Source organism: Nanorana parkeri, unplaced genomic scaffold (genome assembly GCF_000935625.1).
Source record: "Nanorana parkeri isolate BGI_ZX_2015 unplaced genomic scaffold, ASM93562v1 scaffold352, whole genome shotgun sequence".
NCBI classification, from domain to species: Eukaryota; Metazoa; Chordata; class Amphibia; order Anura; family Dicroglossidae; genus Nanorana; species Nanorana parkeri.
Genome location: NW_017306620.1, coordinates 983,187 through 1,006,361, shown reverse-complemented (window position 1 = coordinate 1,006,361; position 23,175 = coordinate 983,187). Strand labels below are relative to the sequence as shown.

Below are 23,175 nucleotides of genomic sequence, written 5' to 3'. Positions count from 1 at the left end.
TTATCCTAACCATATGTAGATTGGTGTCACAACTCCTTTCTCAGTACAAACAGCCTATTTACAAAAATGCTGATGACATTCTGGCATTAGAGAAGCAGAGGGACAGTTAAGGGATAAATGATGCAGGACATTACAGTACTAATGAAAGTTATACTGTAGTGTTACATAAGAGGCTTGCTTAGGAACTTCCTTTTGTGTAAACATAAAGGCACCACTACAACCAAAGTATGTGCGGTTCTCTAAAGTCAAAGATGATAGAAATAGACTGATCATTTCAGTCATCAAGCACAGTTCTTTGCTTTGACTGGCACTCTCATCTGCTTTCAGGGTAACATTCAAATATCACACACAAGTGACTACAATACAGCTGTTTGGTTCTTCCAGATTGAGTCATGAACTTGTCTTGAAGCTCTTTCTCTCCAAGACAAATCCTATCTAGCACCATGGATGAAATTCAGTGATCAGCATGAGACTACCGTACCACAGATTCAGATTTACGGAGGCCTTTCTGAGGTAGCCATGAATAATACACAATAGACTAGCACCATTTCTTTTCAAATATTTCCTCTCCAAAATGTGACCTGTCCATACTTCATTGTATGGCCTCTCACTTATCATCTGACTGATGACTTTACAGCAGATATTATTTGCTATTTCGTTAAAAAAAAAGTGCCTTATTGTAATCTCCTAGTTCCGAGGCGAATGCCTTTGATCAGAATGGCCAGCTTGCGTGCCTTTGTATACACTGATGGAGGCTGGAAGGAGTTCTTGGGAAAGCAATTGTGCTACAAGTTCTTCATGCACACCTGACAGCGGCTGACACGTGTTCGAAGTTGCCCAGCTTTTAGTGTCTCGGAGGGGGGCGCCCCAGCAAACTGCCTTGTTTCATCCACAGTAGTGAGCCAAAAACTGTACTTGTTGGCAAAGTAATGGCAGGTTCCTCGAGCGCCATTGCATTCGATGAATGGAGTGGCCCGGAAGTCTTCCAGACATGAGCCAGGGGACACTAAGGACTGGCCGCCACCTTCTGCACCCGCAGCTGTGTGCTGTCAAAAGGATAATTGTGAATCACTATAAGGAGTACATAACAGGAAACATATATGCAACTGAAATACTAAACAATTATCCAAATATAGTCCATCACATTACGTCTGTTAACTTATACTTAGGATTCTGACATAGTTGGTAACTTGGGATGTCGGGATCAGAAGTTCTCATTGTGTTCTTCATTACACCTGAACAATATGACTGGTAATGTGGTTCACAGTCTGTATTATGAATCACTGGATTCTGTTAAGTATTTAGGGAAGGCAAAGAACACTGCCACAGGTTGTCAGATGCTTTACAGTAAAAGCGTATTGCAGAATGGCTTTATAGTAATAGAGGGTTGCAGGATGGTCCCCTCTATTTTGGGGCCCGGTCTACAATCTATGTGACTACTATTGTTTTATGTATGGTCAGTGCTACTGGATGCTCCAATTTCCTACCACAGTCAACTGATCACAGAGTATAGTGTGCCTGCCCATGTTTGATAGAGAATAAATGTATCCAAAGAGATCAGATAATCATTGTTTAGCACATCCATATAGGAGGTGTGTGTATAGCAGGGACATGCAGTCAGGGGAGCCTCACCTAGTATTATGGAGGAAAAGCTGCCAGCTTCAAGTCTGAAGTCTAACATAGTGCGGCAAGAGCTGCAACAGGAACCACTCTATGTTAGAGGCTTGAGCTCTGTGGATGGTTTGGACCAATGGCAAAGCGCCATTAGTTCAAGCTGTCCAATCAAAAACAAAACAAAAAAGAGGGCATTGATCTCGATGCCTCACCAGTGACGAGCAAGTGAGGGACAGGGAGGCTCCTCCCTGTCTCCCCCCTTCCTCCTCCCTCCATAGCTTGGTAAACCTGGTTGGGGGGGCGTTGGTGTGCTGGGGGAATGCCTCACCCAGCACGGAAGGTACCGCACGTCACTGGTGTATAGGCACCTTTACACACACCTCCTGTCCCAAAAATCAATCAGGCTGGATAGTCATAACAAATTGCTATCCTTCCCCTAAGATAATTATAGTATCTCAGCGTCTGCACAGGCTACATTTAGGCAATGCAAACATGTATGTCTACATGTATGTTCAGATCATTCATATAGATTGTTTAGCAGTCATAGCACATATGCAGGATTAAATGACGGAGTTCTGTCTGTGAGCAGAATAAAGCTCCCCTGATGAGGTAAATACATTGGTACTATGTAAATGAAAAATGCATCCTATACCTGCTAAAGGAATACATGGAGCACCCAAAGCAGTATACTTACCATAAGGAAAGAGTATCCTATCCACAGGCTCCTCCAGCCATTAGGACATTGTGGGATGCTGTTGTCTTGGCTGTGAACAGCAACAGCCTGAGAAGAAGCTTCACACACAGAGCAGCGGCTGATGTAGTTTTTAATCTGGGTGCTGGACACAGGCATCATAGGAATAGGAGCACTGGTGGACAGCCAGTAAGACTTGTCATTTCGGCTGGCATAATAGCAGACCTCGTTGATATTACAGTAGACAAAAGGCATTGTGCTAAATCGGGGCAGGCAAGATCCAGCAAGACCTAGAATATAAAACATACATTTACACTACACACAAATCTAGCTGATAAAGCATTGATCCTAAAATATCTCTGGACCTGTTCCAATTCTATGTGTAAATATTCTCATATTGTTTTGACACTCTAGATGTGATCACGGGTACTAAATATGTTACCTCCTTTCAATCTACATAGACCAGGATACTATTTAGGCGTGAAAAGTTCATTAGAGAGTTTTTTTATTCTTCTGACCTATGATATATTAGGTTTTTCAAATACCTACTTTTAGAGGAAACATACTAATTTTGTAACATTTAAAAAAAAATATTACACAAAGTCAACATCCCTTTAAATAGTAAAGTTGACATTTGAAGTCACTTTAAGTTCTTCTAGGTAAGAGCACACCACACCATGTTATTATGTTGTAACCACTTATGTGAGAAATTACATATTTGTTATTTATGCTTTTACAAGTGGCACCCAGTTTACTCACCAAGGTCTTGGTTGTGAGCCTTTTCCTGTCCTTCTACATAGAGCAAACTGTAGCCATCCCAAAGTCTGTTCATTCCGACTGGACACTGAGGAATTGTTTCAGCCTGGCTGTGTTTCACCAAGGTATAGCCAACACCTACACTCCTTCCAGGCATACCAGGTAGTCCAGCGGAGCCCTGTTTTCCTGGAGAACCTGCAAACATTGGCAAATGTCAAGATGATTTGTAGAAAATATATGGGATGGAATCTATGTTTATCCATGTTGTATGATTTCTCAATAAACTATACTGAATAAAGTCATATTAATGTACACATACCATTCAATCGTTCAGAAACAAGATTCTAAAGCCCTTACAGAGATTATGTACATATTTCTGGAGAGGGGTGTGCTCGTTCTTTTGGCAACGCACATTATACAGTAGGGTGCTGTTGCTTTATCTATCTTAAGATTCCTTCTTTCAGTCAAATAATATGTTCACTTTACAGTTGCTAACCAGTCCCAACTAGTGACAAGTGATGCCTGCAAACAATAGAAGTATGAGCAGACAAGAGATTATGGGTGTATTTTAGAATGGCCCTTGCATTAAAATTCACGTTTCCCCTTGGTCAACGGAAAGCTGCTGCTCCAAAGTTCCCTCATGTGATCTAAAGCTTTGGAAACCATGGTCTGTGGCAGCCAGAAGCATTGTGGGTGTTATTTAACACTAAAGAGTGTGTTGAATCTACTGTCTTCAATCCAACAGACCCTATCTAGTAGATTTGCAGTGAGAGAGTGCACGGAACAACTTGTAGTGGGGGCTGCATATGTAATGAATAAAGGAGAACTATAACGTTTTTTCCATAGTTCTCCTCAGGGTCATTGCCCGCTATATGCTGAGAGCCGGGACTGATCCCCACAATACTGTTGAGATCCACCAGGCTGGCTGATTGACAGCGGGCTCTGCCTATCTAGAGGCAGAGCCAGCTGTGCCCGCCACCTCCCCCGTCGGTCCCTCCAGTCAGCGCTGTAGGATCGGGGAGGGGAGGGGGTATCCCTGGCCTAACAGTTTAAGACGGGGATACACAAGAACATATTTCAATTATACCAGCAATTTGTGGTTTACAGATTAACCTATATAGATTGGGGACCTCAAAAAACATTGTTGTGACCAATGGGGACCTAACAGACTCAAAATTCTTCACAAGAGTGTCACTGATTCCCCTTCATCTACAGCTTAAATGTTATCGCTGATGTTCACCTAAAAGAGACATTACCTTCAAATCCTGAGGTCCCTGGAATACCTGGGTCACCAGCATCACCAATAAACCCAGGCTGACCTGGTGTTCCATTCCTTCCCATCTGCCCTGGACGGCCAGGAAAACCTTTGCTGCCTGCAAGAAAATTGTCAAGTGTCAACAATCAGAAAAAGAAGCTGGTACTGATAAAAGTATATCTGTGTATGTAAGCCAAGTCCACAAAGCCAAAATGTTCCATATGCATTAGTCCCATACTAATTTGTGAAGCTTTTTTATTGAAAAGTATTTACATGCACAGTGTAATTTTTTGTCAGGTGCATAAACCGAATAGGTGGAAAACTTAAAGTGCACTTACCAAAACAATTTAATAATAATAAAAATAATAATAATTTGGCATACATACAGTTTAACATAATAATAATTTAACATACATGATGTAAGTCCAGTCTCTGCCTTTTGGCTGAGATCAAGTGTAGTATCTGTTCTTATCAGTGTGCAGGAGGGGAAAGGAGCCGCTATACTGGCCTTATGGCTTGTATTGCTGGAATCGGAGTACCCTGCCTGAGTGATGGGGGTCCTGAAGGGTCCTTGCTATGGGAAGGAAACTGAATTGGGCGTCCACTCTCGTAAGAGTGGGGGTCGGGAGTACTTCACGGGTGCTGGGATCTAGCAGGGCCCAATTCCTCCTTATTTGGATGGGTCTACCTTGTCTGCCCATGGGCTGGGAAGGCACGAAGCCTGCAGAGTTTATAGTGCCCCCTGGGAGTGGTGACCCAGGGGTGCCCGACTAGCACTATGGGTCTGAGACCCCACTGTGTAAAAGGCACGTTGGCCATGACACCTTTTGCTTTTGTTGCATATTGCCTCTTGGGCTAGGCCTTTTGGCTAAGACCAGGGGTAATTTTTATTACCGGGCCACAAGGCCTAGCCATAGTCGTGCACTTTGGCACTTATTTATTTTTCTCACTTTGTATGTGCACCTTTCACTTTTTTTTATGTGTTTTTCTTTCCACAGAATAGGGGGTGTGGGTCTTTGGGCCTACCCTGAAGTCTAGGGGTCTGTGCACTTTTATGTGTGTCTTTTATGTGTGTCTGTTCACATGCACTTTTTTGGTTCACTTTTTGGGTGTTCAATGCACGCACTGCGGGCTTAAAAAAAAAAACATGATGTAAGTCCATTACTATTTGCTAAATTGTGTTCCTTACCGGGAGTTCCTGCTCCTCCCTGTAGACCTCTTTCACCTGGCGCACCATCAAAGCCATTGATACCAGGAAGACCAGGAATTGCAAGAGAAGAATCTATATCTAAGGGAGGTGGACCTGGGCGCCCCGTTGGACCTTGAAAACCTGGTGGACGAAAAACAAGTTACTTGTATTTATTAGGAAACTGTTTACCAACAGCAAAATCAATGACAAAAGTAATTCACACAAATGAAAAACACAAATTGTTTTCCAATAGGACAACATTTTCAGTCATGGGACAATTAAAAGATCATCTTTTGTGGATTTGAGGTTGTCATAAAAATATATACCAAAATGTTTCATGCACACATATACCGGTAGATGTGTCTAGTAACTAATATAGACATATTTACCTTGGTTCCCCTTTTCTCCCTTGAGTCCAGGATATCCGGGATCTCCAAAAGCACCCTCTTTTCCAGGACTCCCAATGAATCCTGGATCACCTCTTAGACCTAAATAGAGAAATACAAAAAAGGGCAACTCTGTAAATGACAATGTGGATTTCTTCTGGCCATTGCTTTATACCAATGGAAATATTTTCTTCTTTCTTACATCTACTTCTACACTAATATCTAGATATCCAAACAGATATTTAGAGGGTTATTCACTAATGAGCTGAAGGATAGTTTCGGCTGATCCTTCGGCCGCCTCTGCCCTTCAGTTCAGTCGAACCGAAGGGCTACTGTACGGGCTATTCACTATAGCCGTACAGCAGCAGAAGGCAGTCGAGTGGCTCAGCCGAGCCGAGCCGAACCCATATGCTTCGGCTCAGCTGAGACGCAGTGACAGGCGAAGCGTGGAGAAAGGTTGGCCAAAGCTGACCGATCTCCACGCAAATTATCTCACGGCTCGCTCCACCCAGTTGTAATGACAGATCAGCATCCCCAAATGACCTGGCCTGGCTGAGGACACGGTTCCCAGGGGATACCCTGGGGACGCCATGGACACTCCAGATCGCCAGTACACAGACCATCTTCGTCATCCCCACGTGAGTGCATGGACTCCGGACGCCCGCTGATAACTTCCCAACTGTAAGTCACACTTCTGCCACTTCCACTTTAACCATTCAGCTAATAGGCTGCGCTTTATTATTATTATTATTCATTCATTGAGCATTTTTAGGTAGTCTCCCGTTCGTTTGAAGAGTTTATGCACACCTGCTCTCACACAGCCAACGAGTGAGAGACTTGTCCACATCCCAGTGGTGCGCTTTACATATTTTTTTGTTCCAGTGTGGCTGATTTTAGCCGATGTACGGCTGAAATCAGCCGTACAAGGCTGAAGTGAATAGCCAAACAGCGTTCGGCTCACTTCACTTCGGCTCAGTTATTCACTGGGCTGCCTTCAGCAGCTCAGTGAATAACCCCTAATGTCTGTTATCAAAGCCTGTCCGTTTATAATCTAGCAGGCATTTGTGGCTTGGCACACTACATGGGAAAACTTGAGGGCATATTTTGGAAAACACCAAACACATCATTGGTGTGTAATGTTCACTCTGAACTGTCAAGAGCTGATTTTCACTTACAGGTGAAACTCGAATAATTAGAATATCGTGCAAAAGTAATTGCAGTAAGTGCTGCAAAAGGGGCCCAAACCAAGTACTGAGTACATATGCATGCTTGTACTTTTCAGAGGTCCGATATTGTTCTATGTACAATCCTTGTTTTATTGATTGCATGTAATAATCTACTTTTTTGAGGTTGTGGATTTGGGGTTCTTGGGGTTTTCATGAGCTGTAAGCCATAATCATCACAATGATGACAAATCACGGCTTGAACTATCTTGCTTTGCATGTAATGAGTCTATCTCATATATTAGTTTCACCTTTTAAGTTGCATTAGTGAAATAAATGAACTTTGCACAATATTCTAATTATTCGAGTTTCACCTGTACTTGCCATGGACTGCTGCACACTATTATTGAATATAACAGTGTATTAGGACAATTCATTACTTGTTTACATATCATTTTAATAATTGTTTGCTAGTTGTATACAAAGTGTAAAAATTATACATTATGCATGAAATTAAATGGAAAGTTGATACATGGAAATCATATCTTTATGTGGTTACCTAGACATCCATTGCTTGGTTTATAGCACAGGTGCAACCTAAATGCACAAATATCAGCTTCTTACAGCTGAACCTAGCCTGTCGTCTTTGCCTGTGCAAGATATCATAGAAACTGTACCCTAACTTTCACTGTACAGAATATCTTAATGCTCAATCCACTTACCATTGGTTATGACCCCATAACCATGCAGCTATCCTAAACCATGACTTTTGTACAGTTTTAAAACTTTGGACAGAAAAGTAACTTGTAACTTTCAGCTCATTTGAGTCCTGGCAGTAAACTATTAGATGTTGCTAAAACTCCTGGAAGAAAGGATAGATAAGCACACAGTTCTAGCGCCAGCCACAGGTCTTACACTCTCCTAAAATGTGAAATGCCTTCAGCACATAAGTTGTGGCACTAGGATCTGCCTTTCATTTATAGTTACATAGTTACATTCCATTTTCTAAATTGTGGCCTGCTGTATGGGACCTCATTATTTTCTATTGTTTGAAATGGTTTGCACTTGCTGGTTTTTATGTGGTAGAAATCTTGCATAGTGACTTCTCCTAACAGCAGGAACCATGCCTAAAACAAGCGGATGTACTGGTACATAAGTACCAACGTCTACATAAAGAGGATATTGAACACTTACCTTTCATACCAGGAGCTCCAGGGCTGCCAGGATTTCCAGGGAAACCTGCATCTCCTTTCATACTGGCTCTGCCAGGTGATCCTGGTAATCCAGGATCTCCTGTGTCTCCTTGATTGGAGGCTGGACCAGGGGGACCACGTGGTCCAGCACGTCCTGGCAATCCTGGAACAATAAAATATATAACATTGTGGCAAATATTTTACAGCAAACCAATGATCAAAGTTTTATATTTTACATAAGAACTGTTTTTATCACACTACACAAAACAGGTTTTAAACATGCAGTGAAAAAAACTGAAAGAGAACTTTCAAGATGAATGATTGCTGTGGAGCAATGATGACAGTATTTGTATTATGAGACTATAATGAACTTGACTGTGAGCTACCTAGCTACATATATGGTAAGTATTACATCTTATTTCTCTACCCTTAGGCCTGATTCACACCTAGGTAGCAGCATTTTTGCACGTAGAAATGCACATTTTTATGAGCAGATTGTAAAACATTGATGTAAATTGACAAAACGCATGCAAAACCGTGCAACACTAACTGCAACGTGCGTTTAGAATTGTTTCTTATTGACTCTATGGGGCAAAACAAGCTGTAATCTGTCAAAAAGAAGCTCATGTACTTTTTCCGGCCACAGGCGTTTTGCTTGTTGCGACAAAACGCTCATCTGTGAACAGGGGCCATAGGAATGAAAGGGGTTTTTTTGTGAAGCATTTTGTCGCACTTATTCAGCTGCAACAATACATTGGGTGTGAACCAGGCCTTAAGTAAAAACAAACATTTTGCACTGTGGGGGGCCCCACTACAAGGGTATTGTTTTTTTTTCTACAATTTCTATTTAAATTCTAATCTATGGTTTATTTTACAAAGAACATGATATATTAATCCACAAGTGTGAATACATTTATGTTGGAAATGCCAAGTGTCATATTCAACAAGCAATAGATTTCATGATGGCTAACGTTAACAGGTAAGAGCAATTAAACAGAAAGACAGTACATAACAATGGCATCACTGGGTATGAGGACATTTTACATAGGGGTCTATACTGCCTTGTAATAGCTAACACTAGCCATTACAAGGTGGAAGCCTACAGGAACAAGGAGTAATGTAAGTATTTCAGCTTCGGGCCAGTTTGAAGTTTTAGGTCGTTTTGCCTCACCAATATATAGAAAGGCCAATCATCATGAGTCAATAGAATGGCGCAGAGGCGTAACTAGTGACCTCATGGCCCGGTGCAAGAATCCATGAAGGCCCCCCCAAGAAAAACATTAGATACTTTTAAAAAAATAATAATTTTTAGACAAAAAAATAATAATTCAAAACAAACCCCCTCCTCTTCCATGTCCCCTTCTCGTCCCCAGCTTTCAGCTTCCTGACCCCACCCTCTCCTCTCCCATGTCCCCAGCTTCCCCCCTTCTCGTTCCCAGCTTTCAGCTCCCTGACCCCACACTCTTTCCATAGAACACAGGCAGTTCTACGGTCGGCAGCCGTTCTGTGTGAAGAGGGGGCAGGGATAACCCGCTTCCCACTCATTGGCTGCTGCGCCGGCATGATCGTTCTTCACGCTGCGCCCCGAACAAGGTGAGGGGAGCAGCGTGAAGCCCAAAGGGCCCAGGACAGGAGGAAGAGGTCCTGGTACTGATATTAGCGGTTACTACAAGCCCCGTCCTCCTGTCCTGGGCCCCCTCTAAGTGGCGGAACTCCAGGGCCCGGTCGCGGCTGCGACCTCTGTGACCCTGATAGTTCCACCACAGGCATGGTGTGGGAAGCTGCCAAATCTCACACTATAAGACTGAAGCTGATATTTTCATAATTCAGCCCACTGGGTTTCAGGGCCTCTGAGACACTCAGAAAGTAGATATTACCTGCAAACACCTGGGTGTGCCTGTGATTGCATATAATTGTTGAGCATTTTAAACAGTTGAATAGTTAATAAGTCAATTTAATCATACCCATCTCTCCATCTAGTCCAGGCGGTCCAGGGTCTCCGGGGAATCCAGGTAAAGTATCTGTTATTCCTGGTGGCCCAGGTGGTCCAGAAGTTCCAGGAACACCAGTAAGACCTAAAAAAAAGTATATTTTGCATTAGACTTAGAACATAATAACCGAATGCGCCTTTGTAATGAGAGAGAAGCTAATATGCAACCCGTGTCATTAAAAAAATATTCTATTGGAGATTATAAAGATTATAAAGAGTGTTGTAGACACCAGTCAGCTGCTGGATGGGGGATCTCCCACAGCTGAATGTAAACAGAGGGGCAAGAATGCTGGCTGTCATCATGGTCTAAATATGAACATTGCCATATTGTGTCATTAGTTGCTAGGATGCCAGCATCCTAGCAACCAATAAACCCTCCGTGGGAGGCTGTCACATTCATAACAGCTTCCCAGCACATACATGCCCCACTCTGAGCACTGCTGCCCGCCTCTTGTACCATGTAAATTTAATTGACAGCAACGTTTACAGCAGAAACAAGGGTCACATGAAGGAAATAAATTCATACATAAAAAAGGCTATGTGGAAGAAAACAATTGGTGAGAAAATGTAAAGTAAATTCAGGACGTCTTCAAGACCTTTTCTTACCTGGATCTCCACGATTGCCTTTAGAACCATTAAATCCAGGTTGTCCAGGGACTGTGTTGGGAGATCCTTTTTCACCTTTAGGACCTGGAAATCCAGGAGTTCCCGGCCGTCCAGCTTCACTTAAACCTTAGTTGAGTAAACAATGATAATATTTTAAAACAAAAGCCACAGTCACAGTGAAGAGCACCATATGGACTGTACGCTCAAGTTCTGACTACCAGTCAATTTGGTTTTATTGTTAATGTTAAAAAGTATAGGTTATTCCATCCCCCACAACAGACATCAAGCAGAAGTCCAAGACAGCTAATCAACTTCTCGTACAGAACAATTGTCTAGTGGTCACTGCTCAGCCTTTGGGGGTTAGACAAGATCACCTAAATTAATTTACATAGGTCAGCCTATTTGTTATTGAAGAGACCCTGTCACGTAATTAAATACTTTCATAAAAGCACCCAAATGCGAAGAAGAGGCTAAAGACTTCTACCTCTCCTGTTGCACGCATTGCTTAGCTGAGAACTGGTCTCCTGAAGTGCGCTAGGAAGCCAACACATCCTGGAGTATTGATCTTCATTGTCCCTGCAGCTCTCACTGGTTCCTCCCTCTGAGCTCATGTCACTGTGGGAGTGTTGCGAAAATTCAGTTGACCACTTCTGTGCGGAGTGGTCTTAGTGGCAGGAGAGGTAAGCAATTAGACTCTTCTTTACAGGTATGTGCTTTCCTGAAAGCATTTTATTATGTGATAGAGTTTCTTTAAATAAATACTATGTATTTACAGTTTATGTGTGGTCTTTAAAGATAAAAAAGATTAGCCTAAAAGAGTCTTGCTGCAACTTGCTGCACTTGACGTGCTCACACACAATTCTTTAAGACCACAAGTACCATGATTTAAAAAACATTAAAAATAAAAATGTTTGCCATCTTTGCCGTTATATCCTTAAAACTCAATGTACAAATGATATAAGCAGGCAAATTAGTAATAGAGTTATTGCAAAATGAACCATTACATACTGATACAGCTAAATTTGGTCTTGGCATCTACATATTAACAACATCCTGCTATGAAGGGGTTATGCAAATGTTAATAATATTTTTGTTTCATATAACTCATGAAATTACTGAATCCACAAGCTGTGGTGATTACCAGGTGTGCCGGGTAATCCTCTTGTGCCAGGCAAGCCATTTAATCCATCCAGCCCAGAAAAACCAGGAAATCCTAAAATAAACAGAAAATCCACTTTTGGTGTTGTAATGCTAGACCACATATGCAAGTGAAAATCATAATATACAGCCTACAGTACATGGGGATCATGGTGATCAAAGTTACACTCCAAGCCAGTTGCTTTCCTGGGGGGGGGGGGGGGGGGTTCTACTACCTGGAATGTACCCTGGTGGGGCAGTGGGCAAATGATGTCAGGGGCAAGGAGTGGAGGCAGGCGGGTGGTGTTGTGGGGGGGGGGGGGGGGGGGGGTTCTACTACCTGGAATGTACCCTGGTGTGGCAGCTGTCAACATGCAGCAGTGTTCCAGGAGCTGAAATGCTCTCTACATTCCAACACTGAATGAAGCGGGCACACTCAGGCAAGGGGATCTTTGCCCAAAAGTAGTAGAAGTAAGTAAACCACTGTAGTGTAGTGCTACACCGTGCCACTAACACCATGCTGGTGGGTGGGGGGTTATTATAGCCTGAGCCTGCCACTGACCACCAATGCTGGAGAGTAGAATGGGTAATTATCCCAGCCTGCCAGTGACCACCAATGCTGGAGGGCGGGAGGGTAATTATCACAGCCTACCACTGACCACCAATGAAGGTACGATTATTGTGGCCACTTACACCAATGCAATACTGGTGGTTATTACTACTGCCATTGACACCAATAATGGGATATAATTTACTCCCAAACTATAAGCCATACACTGTAAAGCAACACCCACTACATGCCTACAGGTGTCAAGCAGGCAGGGCTCCATGCATGCATTTATAAATGTTAATCAAAGTGGTTAAAGCATGCTTATGGTTACAGCAGCGGCTGTAAAGCGGCCCAGTCACTTATATGTAAGTATATGTGGGCTGTAAAGGTTGGGGCCCAACACGCGAATGCAAATGCATGCCTAGGGAGCGCACACGTATGTAAACAGTGACTGAAGCACACGTAAGGTATTGGCGTGAACGTTGGAATGAAAGCTATAATCCGCTGTAAACTATAAGTTAATGGCCTGTAAAGGCTTTTACATTGTCGCCCATCAACAATTTTGAGTACCGAAGTTTTTTGCCATTCCACAGAAGCACACAATTTTATGGCTTGATATGTTTGGTATCTATTTACTCACTGTAACCCTATATTTTATATTTGATAAAAAATGAGTCATATATTGTGCTAGTGGGCACTAAAATTAATGTTAGTGTCTGTTCTCCTGAAAATATAGATTTGACGAACAGGTACGCAAACATCATGTGACATAACAAATTGTAACAATTTTTACATGTGTAAAAATAAAACAAAATTGCTCCAGACTCAAAATGGTTAAATAGTGTTATTTCACAAGGCTTCCTCCACTTCATTCAAACGCTGGGTAATATCTGTTCAGCTGCTTGGTTGCCAGTCTTACGTCTCCATTAAACATACACAGACACAGAGAAGATGGACTTATATGAAATAAATCCAAGTGTCTGCAAATTTTTGTTTTTTATATACATTTTTTTTTCCACCTAAAAGCCTTGGTGGGAGTTTTTATTTAATAAGAATAATGTAATACAAACTGGGTTGAATATAAATCTTAGTAAAATGCTGTATTACATCAGTTATAAAACCAGCATTGCTGTGCATCACTGTCACATTACCTTTAAGACCTGGGGCTCCTGCAGGTCCAGGGAATCCCTGAGGTCCAGGTAATCCAGGGGTTCCAACAAACCCAGGGTTTCCCCGAAATCCCTGAAGGCCAGGAGATCCTAATAGAAAAATAAATAAATATGACCCGGTAAATAATTTCTACATCCAGAACACAGTTTATGGTGACAAGTGAAGCACATTACCTGGTTGTCCTGGACGGCCAAACTCTCCAGGCAAGCCTTTTACTCCTGGGCTTCCAGGTCTTCCATATGGTCCAACATCTCCTGGGAGTCCATCAAAGCCTCTTCCACCTGTGAAATGAAAATAAAAAGTAGAAAACATTAAAACTATAAGATCCTGAATGATATAACAGTTAAATACTAACAAGTCTTTGCAAAGTTTAATAAAGTAAGTTTACCTATATACCTTATAAAAGGCACAATTACTGAAAACCCCATAGACTGGGTCAAGTACCATGGTTGCATTAATTAATAGTACCTCAAAAGTTCTGACAGGGGTACATCTAACACCCACTGATTGATTAGGTCTGAAAAAAATTGGATAAAGTGTCAATTGCTGTAACCAGGCAGAATTTATCGTCTCTGTCCTTTGAGAAGGTGAAGGAAGAGTCTAGTTAAGGAACATTCTAGCTGGGAAGTTGCCAGAAAGGAAGCCCCTGGAGACTTTATTATTCATGAATTGGACAGGAAGGGGTGATCTCAAGCCAATATATATAGAAGGTTCCCTAAAGGTGGAGGAGGACACGTGTTCTGAAAGGAAGAATGCTCTGCCACTGTGAGCAGGCGACAGAAGAGCTGCTGCAGGAATTTTATGGCCAGAACGCCAAGAAGGAGCCGTTAGCTGCCCTGGAGATTAGAAGGGACCAGAATGCAGGATACCTAACCCTGTGGATATTGAAGGGACATTTGTGGCTTTGGACTGTACTGTTACTGCTACGCCACTGATATTACACTGGGACTTGGAGATAAAACACTTGGATTGCCCGGACTTGTTTATATACAGCGGGCTTGGAGGATTGCTGAAGAGTGAACCACTTGGAACTTTTACCATAATAAATGGTTGTGTGTAAATATTGAAACTGTTGCAACTACAGAGTGCTAGTAATGCTGTCTTGCTGTATATGCTAATGTGGACCTATGCTGTTGGAGGACATTTTGCAATAAAATACCTGTTTGTTTACTCCAGTGGGTGTTAATTTTTACCTGCCACCTCTCTGTTACATTGCTATCACAATCACATTTGTCTGCCCATGTTTGAACAGGAGTTCCTGCTCCTGGGTGGCTACGCTCATGTCTCCACTATGCAGGAAGCGATGGTTGCACACAGACTGGACATGTCTACCTTTGTTCATCTACATTACATGGGGAATTTACTGAAGACATGTAGACTGTTTTTTTTTCTCCAGCTCAGCTCACAGGAAGTAGCAAATATACTGCATTGTAGCCAAGATTAACAGGTATTTCCTGTGCTTGCTGAAAAATATATTTCCCTGAAAAGTTAAAACAGATGCAGTCACCACACCTAGACTGGTAAACTGCAATACATTCCGTTTTTTTGAATACTATGGGTTACAGCACATCAGTGCTGTTCCTTGCATATCCTTGTGGAATCATTTGATAACAACATCTTTATCAAGACTAAATAAATGTGGTGGAACAAAGCCAAATGCACACAGTATTTGGGGATTGTTCAAAATTTCACTGCTGGAATCTTTGTTAAGTGATGGATTGATTGTGAAAATTGTATTCATACATATACAGCACTACAGTATATACAGTACTTCACTCATAGCAACCTATGTCTGTGACCATTTGTGTTTCCTCAGTCCACATGTCATAAGATGTTCTAGGGAGGGAACACATCATATAAAGCTCAGCTGCCCATGGCTGAAGAATGGTAAGCATATTTAAAGAACCATTACTGTGAAAGGTATTGTTTCCTGATAACTGATAACTAAGCCACATGCAATGAAAACACATTTCAAGTGATCCTTTAAGCTTACGTAATGCAGAGATGAGATATGTTCTTTATAATATGTAGCCTATATAATTGAAAATCTTTTTATGATAAGCACTGGTTCTAGTTACGTGCTCTTTACGAATTACTGATAACGTTAGTCCCCAGGACCTGTCCACCTAGGCCAACTGTCTTGTACCCCAGTTGGCTAGTCTTAAGCTGGCCATATACTGCGTTGCTGTTTTGCCTAGGGCAGCAGCATTTGTAAATACACCGCTGCATATACTGGTAGATCTTCATAAGAACATTCATACATTAAAATCTCGTCAGAGCATTCAAAAATTTTATCGATAACCTGTAAAATATCGTTCAATCATTTCATTTTATTTTAATATTTGGTTTTGAAATGAATGGAGTTAATGAAAACCACTTTCACTGTTAGAGAATTTCATTTTCCTACCTGCTCCTTTGAATTTTTTCGTCACTACTGTCAAAATCGATTGTACCCCATTAACTATTGGAAAATCGAACTAATTTAAAAAATTTTTTATTCTACTTGTGTATGGCCAGCTTAAGTATCACACAGTAAAAGAGACAGCTTGACCACTTTGCATTTGTACACCTAGAAACAATCACTAAAGAGTAGAGAAACTGTCACCTTTTCTGCTGGAAGTTTGGTTCTAGGTGTACAGAGGCAGTGGATGAACGGCAAGTACACACTACACTATTACACCAACAAAAATGCACACACTGTACAAGGACAGCTAAAATGAGGACCTTGATGAATTGTTCTGGCCTGCAAGAGTCTGAAACCTGTTATATATGGAGATGTGCTACTGGCACATAATGTGCAGGTGGCTTGTCTGTCTCTAGTTCTTAACAGCCTTGCCATCATAGGCTACAGTCTATGTTGGCTTTGTTGAAGTCAGCCTTTGTTAGGCCCATAGTTCAGACTGCTGATTTTTAAAATGCCAGTCAATAATAAGTGGGAAAATGAACAAACATTACCTGGATTTCCTGGTAATCCACGTTCTCCCTTAAGTCCCGGAGCACCAGGCTGCCCTAAAGATTCCCCGCGGTCACCTATAATGACCAAAGTAAAATTAAAATCATCGCTGCAACAAATTAACAAAGAACTGATCATTGTGTAGCTTTTTTTTTTTAGGTATAATAAACAAGCAAGTTTAAGACATCAGCTAAAGCAGAAATATTAACACTCTCCTATAAGTTACTTATAGTTGTGAGTCATTTATAATAAATTCATCTCATTTGAAAGCTAATTTCTCATGTTAAGGACTGAATTACATAATATTATTTTGGCAACTGACGACTATGTTACTGTATATAAACTTTATTTGAATGAGGTTAAAACAAACCTTTTTCACCAGGTCGTCCAGGCGCACCAGCAAAACCAGGGCTACCTGGTAATCCATCTGCACCCTAAAAGTGAAATATTGAGGTTAGCATTTTTTTTTTCTATGCCTTGGTTTATTATATACTTATTTTGGTAACATGTTATTAAACATTCTTAACCATAATTAAAGTATATTTAAGGCCCAAATAGTTTTTTTTCCATTTTGACTAGAGTAGGGAAAGGCAACAAACTTTGTCAGATTTTTTTGGTCCCCCTGGGTAGATTGAACCTCACTATGTGTTCTGGTGACTATTGTCCCCAGGTTTGAAAGTGAGGGAACATGCAAGAGTTTTCACTGAAACAAGATTGACAAGAAATCTTACAATGAGGACAATTGCTTAAAGTAGTATTAAGGTCTGGGCGTTTTTTACCTTAATGCATTCTCCGCATTAGGGTAAAAACCCCCCCACAGTTACCTGTGAGCTGCGCTCGTCCCCGCCGCCGGTCCCGGAGCGATCCTCTGTACCCCGAGCGTGGGATACTGATGGCAGAGGAGCCATAGGCTCTTTCTGCCATCAATCAAAGAGGGAAGGTGCGTGGCCTGCCACTGGGTTGTGTGTGTCTATGGACGCACACAGCCGCTGCGGGCACGAGCGAGCACGGGTGCCTCCTTTAGAACGATGGTGGCACCCGTGCAGGGGGGTAGAGCATGGCGTGGACACACTAGAAAATGAGGAAAGAAGTACTTTTAAAGAAAAAACGCAACATCCTCCAGCAAGGAGGGTCTCCTTAAAGGAGAAATAAAATAGAAAATTGGCTTTGATATCACTTTAAAGGAGAACTATGGGGTCAGTGTTTTTCCCCATAGTTCTCCTTAGGGTAACGGGAGGACACAAACTAGTGTCCTCCCGTTACCCTAAGCTCAGTATACCGCGAGCTACAGCTCGCGGTATACTGAGACGCCGCAGCCGGAGCGGATCCCGACGTAGATGACGGGATCCGCCCAGCTGCGTGAGTGACAGCTGGCTCTGCCTATCTAGAGGCAGAGCCAGCTGTACCCGCCCCCTCCCCCGTCCGTTCCGCCAGTCAGCGCTGGCAGATCGGAGCGGGGAGAGGGGAATCCAGCCCCTCCCCCTGTCACGGCAGAGAGCCGTGACAGGATCGAGAGGTGAGCGAACCCGGTATGTGTTCGCTCACCTCCCGATCTACTGAGCCGACCTGTGACAGTCTCATTGTCACAGGTCGGCTAGAACTTTTATCCGATCCCTACTTAATAAAGTATTTTACAAAATAAGTAAAGACAAGTCAACGGAAGAAAGCCAATATATCAACTTAAAAGTCATGATAACAGAACAATATTGGTAGGAGTCATGAGACTTTCACCACAAATGGTAATTTACTAAGCTCCATATGAACAAAGATTTGTAAAATACTCAATTCATATTTGTGCTTGTAGACTTTTTTTTGATACCCCTCTACAATCCACAAGGACTGTTTGAACTGACTGCCATTATATATATATATATATATATATATCCGATGGCGCCTGAACAATGTAACATTTCAAGGTAGTATCACCCAGGTTAAATTAATTGCTAACTGCAACAAAGAGCTACTGCAGAAGGAAATTTGGTACATGTGTGGTGGCAATGCTGGAATTGGTCATGGGGAAATCTATTAGGTTATAGGGAAACATGGGTTTCTGCAGTCTAAAGGCCACCCTAAATTGCTACAAATGTGGATCAATCCAATACATTATAAACAATTGTTCAATATCTACATATCTGATGCCTATAATCCTTTATCAGGTATGGCCCATCCAAACACCTTAAAAAGACATCAATTCAAACTAGGAAACTTACATTCATTCCTGGCATCCCTGGAAATCCTATGATCCCTAGTGAGCCTTTAATACCAGGAGGACCCGGCCTTCCAAATGCTCCAGGAAGCCCAGGATCTCCACCTTGACCTTTATCTCTTCCTGGTGTTCCTGAGAATCCAGGGAGGCCAGGTGACCCAGGTAGACCAGGGAAACCTTTATCACCTGTGGAAATACATTATTATTATTTTTCTATTCTATTTTACAAATACAAAAATATACTGCAACATTTCCTGACACAAGAGACACATTTGACAATACAGAAAAATACAATGGACCCATGAAGACATTCTCATAGCCAACTGGAACAAACTGATTGGCATCACTAGACATGTCTGTTGCTTATCAGAAGATTGTGCAGAGAATGAATGTATATGAGCAGCCTTAGATGTGGGAATATAGGACTGGATCTGCATATCTGTGACATCTTGGCATTGTTTTCTGGGTCTGTTTGGATTTTGTACAAAATAGTGCACTTCATGAAGATGTAAACCAAAACTGAAATGCTGCTCAAGTGCACCTCCTAATTGTAACATCTCTTAGTGTTATGGAAATATTACCTCGGGGGCCAGGGAACCCTGGTTGTCCGTTTCTTCCAGGTTCTCCAGGTTCTCCTAAAAGCATGTTCTCATTTACAATCGATGCTGGACCTCGTGGGCCAGGGTCACCCGCGCTGCCTAAGAAAATACAATGAACCTTTAGTCTTTAAGGAAAGAGTTGTGAAGTTCACAGCAAAGCTCTTGGAGGGGTGTGTGCAGGAAATTGTGTGTGTGCACTAAAAGTACAATTATCCTTTGAGTATGTAAAAAGAAGCTTAAAGGGTTTCTAAACCCTCAGCTTTTTTTGCATATATCTACTGCTAGCAAGCAGTAGATATATGCAAAAAGTAAAAAAAAAAAAAACTGCTTTAACAGCGGTTTAGAGTTACCTGTGTCTTCCCCGCACGCTCCCGTCTGAAAATGTGAAACTGCTCGGGCGGTCGCAAAGCATCTTCGGGCGTGCGCATGCGCAGTTCAGATTTTCGGCCGGGAGACGAGGAGAGACACAATGTAAGTCTATGGACGCATGCACACGCATGCAGACACCGTAGGACAGGAAGTGCGAGCAAGCTCAGAGGAGTCAGCGCTGGATCGGAGACTCTCCGCAGCGCTGGAGAGAAGGCTGAAAACTACAGGAAAGAAGAAGATGATCAGATAAAAGGACATCATTTAAGGTAAATGCTTTACTTAACGTTGGGGTGAGGGAAATTTTTTTGCCTTTACTGTCACTTTAAACCTGAACTCCAGCCTTCTCTGCAATCTTCTTCAGTTGAGTTGGTGGACTGCTGGTTCGACAGCTGCCGAACGGGCCGGTGCCCGTTTGCAGTCAGCGTAAGCCCGCCCCTCATTACAGTCATCGCAAGCCCGCCCCTCAGGGGGCGTGGCTTGCGATGATCGAGAGTGCGATCTGCCCGTCCAAGATGGGCAGATCGTATGTTTTTTTAATCCCTTTACAACCATCGCAAGACTAAGGTCTTGCGATGGTTGTAAAGTGTATGGCCACCTTTACAGGCTTCTCTCCTGTACTGAAATTGCTTACTCTGAATTTACTGCAAGAAAGATAAAGCCATTTTCTTTCTACCTGGAAGACAGCCAGCATAAATCTAGTCCTTTCCATCCTAGCCTAGCTGTCCCTAGACCGCCCCTTTCAGTCATTGGATTTCAGCTTCTCAATCATGGAGGCTCGGCATCACCTGTGGGCATTAGCTAGGGCAGTTTGCCTAGGAATGCCCACTCCTCCAGACAGGCATTTACCCATCACCCACCACTGCTTGCATCAGGGCTGGGAGCTCTTGTGAGAAGGTTTCTTATGTACAGCACCCTGCTGGGCCTTGCCACCGGCCACAATCTGCTTGCATTGCACAGAGATCCAGTGAAAATGTCATTAGCCTAACAAAAAATATGTAATGAAAATAAAGAGGTTTTGTTTAAAAATTTAATTTGCATGTTGATGAGGGAGGAGGAACCAGGGAAGGCAAAATATAAGCATATTAAAGCCCAACCTATTAGCTGCAAATAATAATAAAAACTAGGGCTGTTACTGATTAAAATTTTCGTGTTTGAATAATCAAATTTGTTAAAATCCATTAATCGATTAATTTTGATTAATTATAACACACATACAGATCCAACTACATTGGCCTATACACATACAGCACAGCAATGTATGAGGCACAACATAACAATTGACATATATCCAAAAGCAGCGCTAATTCCTTATTAGTTATTTAGGAGACTGAGAAACAGGAAAAAAAAAAACTTTTGGTGCTAAGCCAATTACTACCCAGAATGTAATTGGGGAAGACCCTATGCCTTTTCTAAAAAAAAAAAAACAGTTTCCATTAGTGTTTTTGGCTTTTCACCATTCTTCACTCTTCCTGGTCCTAGACACATAACCACCCTACTGATACAACAAAACATGTTCAGGACATCCCAGATCTATATAAATTAAATCGAAAGGTATTTATAAAACACAGAATAAGATTCAATGACAGATCCATAAAAGTTATGATGGTGTTTTCATAAGGACAGAAGGATTATCAGCTTGTAAAAACACACTTATAGAATGAGTAATGTATACTCTTACTTGTCATAGTAAACATTAATTACCTTTCTCCCCCTTTTGACCTTCAAGTCCTGGAGCACCATTTCTTCCAGGTAATCCATCATATCCTTTAAATCCGCTGCTACCAGGACGGCCCGGACGTCCAGGCATACCAGGAAAGCCGATCAGACCGAGAGATCCTTTATCACCTGTGAACCATAACAGGTTTAGTTAGTGATATACATATATATATATATATATACACACACATACATGTTCAACTATAGGCCATTACAGAATGACACAATAAAACAGAACATGACAACAAATAAAAAAATGAAATAACCCCTGTTCAAAAGTCTGCATACCCTTAGTTCTTAATACTGTGTATTGCCCCCTTTAGCATCAATGACAGTGTACAGTCTTTTGTAATAGTTGTCTGAGGCCCCAAATTCTTGCAGGTGGTTTAGCTGCCCATTCATCTTGGCAAAATGCCTCTAGGTCACGCAAAGTCTTTGGTTGTCTTACATTAAGGTTTAGGAGACTGTGATGGGCACTCCAGAAGCTCCACCTTTCTGCTGTAACCACTGGAGGGTCAACTTGGCCTTGTGCTTAAGGTCATTGTCATGCTGGAAAGACCAAGAGCATCTCATGCGCAGCTTTCATGCAGAAGAATGCAAATTGTCTTCCATTTTCTGATAACATGCTGCATTGATCTTGCCATCAATTTGCACAAGATTCCACGTGCTTTTAAAGCTCACACCCCCCAAGACATCAGTGAGCAACCATCATGCTTTACAGTGAGGATGGTATTCTTGTCGCTGTATGCCTTGTTGACCCCTCTCCAAACATAGCGCGTGTGGTTGTGACCATAAAGCTCTATTTTGGTCTCGTCACTCCAAATGACAGTGTGCCAGAAGCTGTGAGTCGTGTCAAGGTGTTGTCAGGCATATTGTAACCTGGCTCTTTTGTCGCATTGGTGCAGCAAAGGCTTCTTTCTGGCAAGTAGACCATGCATCTCATTTTTGTTCAAGTATCGTTGTATTGTGCTCCTTGAAACAGCCACTCAGTCTTTTTCCAGAGCAGCCTGTATTTCTCCTGATGTTACCTGTGGGTTTTTCTTTGTGTCCCAAACAATTCTTCTGGCAGTTTTGGCTGCAATCTTTCTTGGTCTACCCGACCTTGGCTTGGTATCAAGAGATCCCCAAATTTCCCACTTCTTAATAAGTGATTGAACAGTACTGACTGGCATTTTCAAGGCTTTGGATATCTTTTTATATCCTTTTCCATCTTTATAAAGTTCCATTACCTTGTTACGCAGGTCTTTTAACAGTTCTTTTCTGCTCCCCATGGCTCAGTATCTAGCCTGCTCAGTGCATCCAAGTAAGAGCTAACAAACTCATTGACTATTTGTACACAGACACTAATTGCAATTTAAAAAGCCACAGATGTGGGAAATTAACCTTTTATTGCCATTTTAGGCCAAACATTCCAAGGTATTTTCCAGGGCCAAACTTTACATGACCATTTGGGTGATTTCTGTTATCATCATGATTTAAAAAGGAGCCAAATAACTATGTGATAATAAATTGCTTTCTAAGATCATTACTCTTAAATAAAAGGCATTATTAGTCATATTTTCAATATCAATGGCAAAATTTCACGATTTCTGCCAGGGTATGCAAACTTTTGAGCACAATTGTATATACATT

At 42.0% G+C, this 23,175-nt stretch overlaps 1 protein-coding gene across 1 annotated transcript in view; it reads right to left on the bottom strand.

Moving 5' to 3' along the window:
- Positions 1-279: 279 nt before the first annotated feature.
- Positions 280-23,175, bottom strand: part of COL4A6 (collagen type IV alpha 6 chain) — a 199,280-nt gene continuing 176,384 nt past the window's right edge. The window contains exons 32-48 of the mRNA XM_018558662.1: positions 21,529-21,672; positions 19,441-19,557; positions 18,864-19,045; positions 17,024-17,087; positions 16,656-16,730; positions 13,874-13,981; positions 13,682-13,789; positions 11,985-12,056; positions 10,844-10,969; positions 10,212-10,322; positions 8,249-8,410; positions 5,895-5,993; positions 5,506-5,646; positions 4,318-4,434; positions 3,065-3,256; positions 2,309-2,595; positions 280-1,046 (exon numbers count right to left, since the gene is read on the bottom strand). Of these exons, the coding sequence (XP_018414164.1) occupies positions 786-1,046; positions 2,309-2,595; positions 3,065-3,256; positions 4,318-4,434; positions 5,506-5,646; positions 5,895-5,993; positions 8,249-8,410; positions 10,212-10,322; positions 10,844-10,969; positions 11,985-12,056; positions 13,682-13,789; positions 13,874-13,981; positions 16,656-16,730; positions 17,024-17,087; positions 18,864-19,045; positions 19,441-19,557; positions 21,529-21,672 (2,366 nt within the window). The 3' untranslated portion in view covers positions 280-785. The remainder of the gene's footprint in view (positions 1,047-2,308; positions 2,596-3,064; positions 3,257-4,317; positions 4,435-5,505; positions 5,647-5,894; positions 5,994-8,248; positions 8,411-10,211; positions 10,323-10,843; positions 10,970-11,984; positions 12,057-13,681; positions 13,790-13,873; positions 13,982-16,655; positions 16,731-17,023; positions 17,088-18,863; positions 19,046-19,440; positions 19,558-21,528; positions 21,673-23,175) is intronic.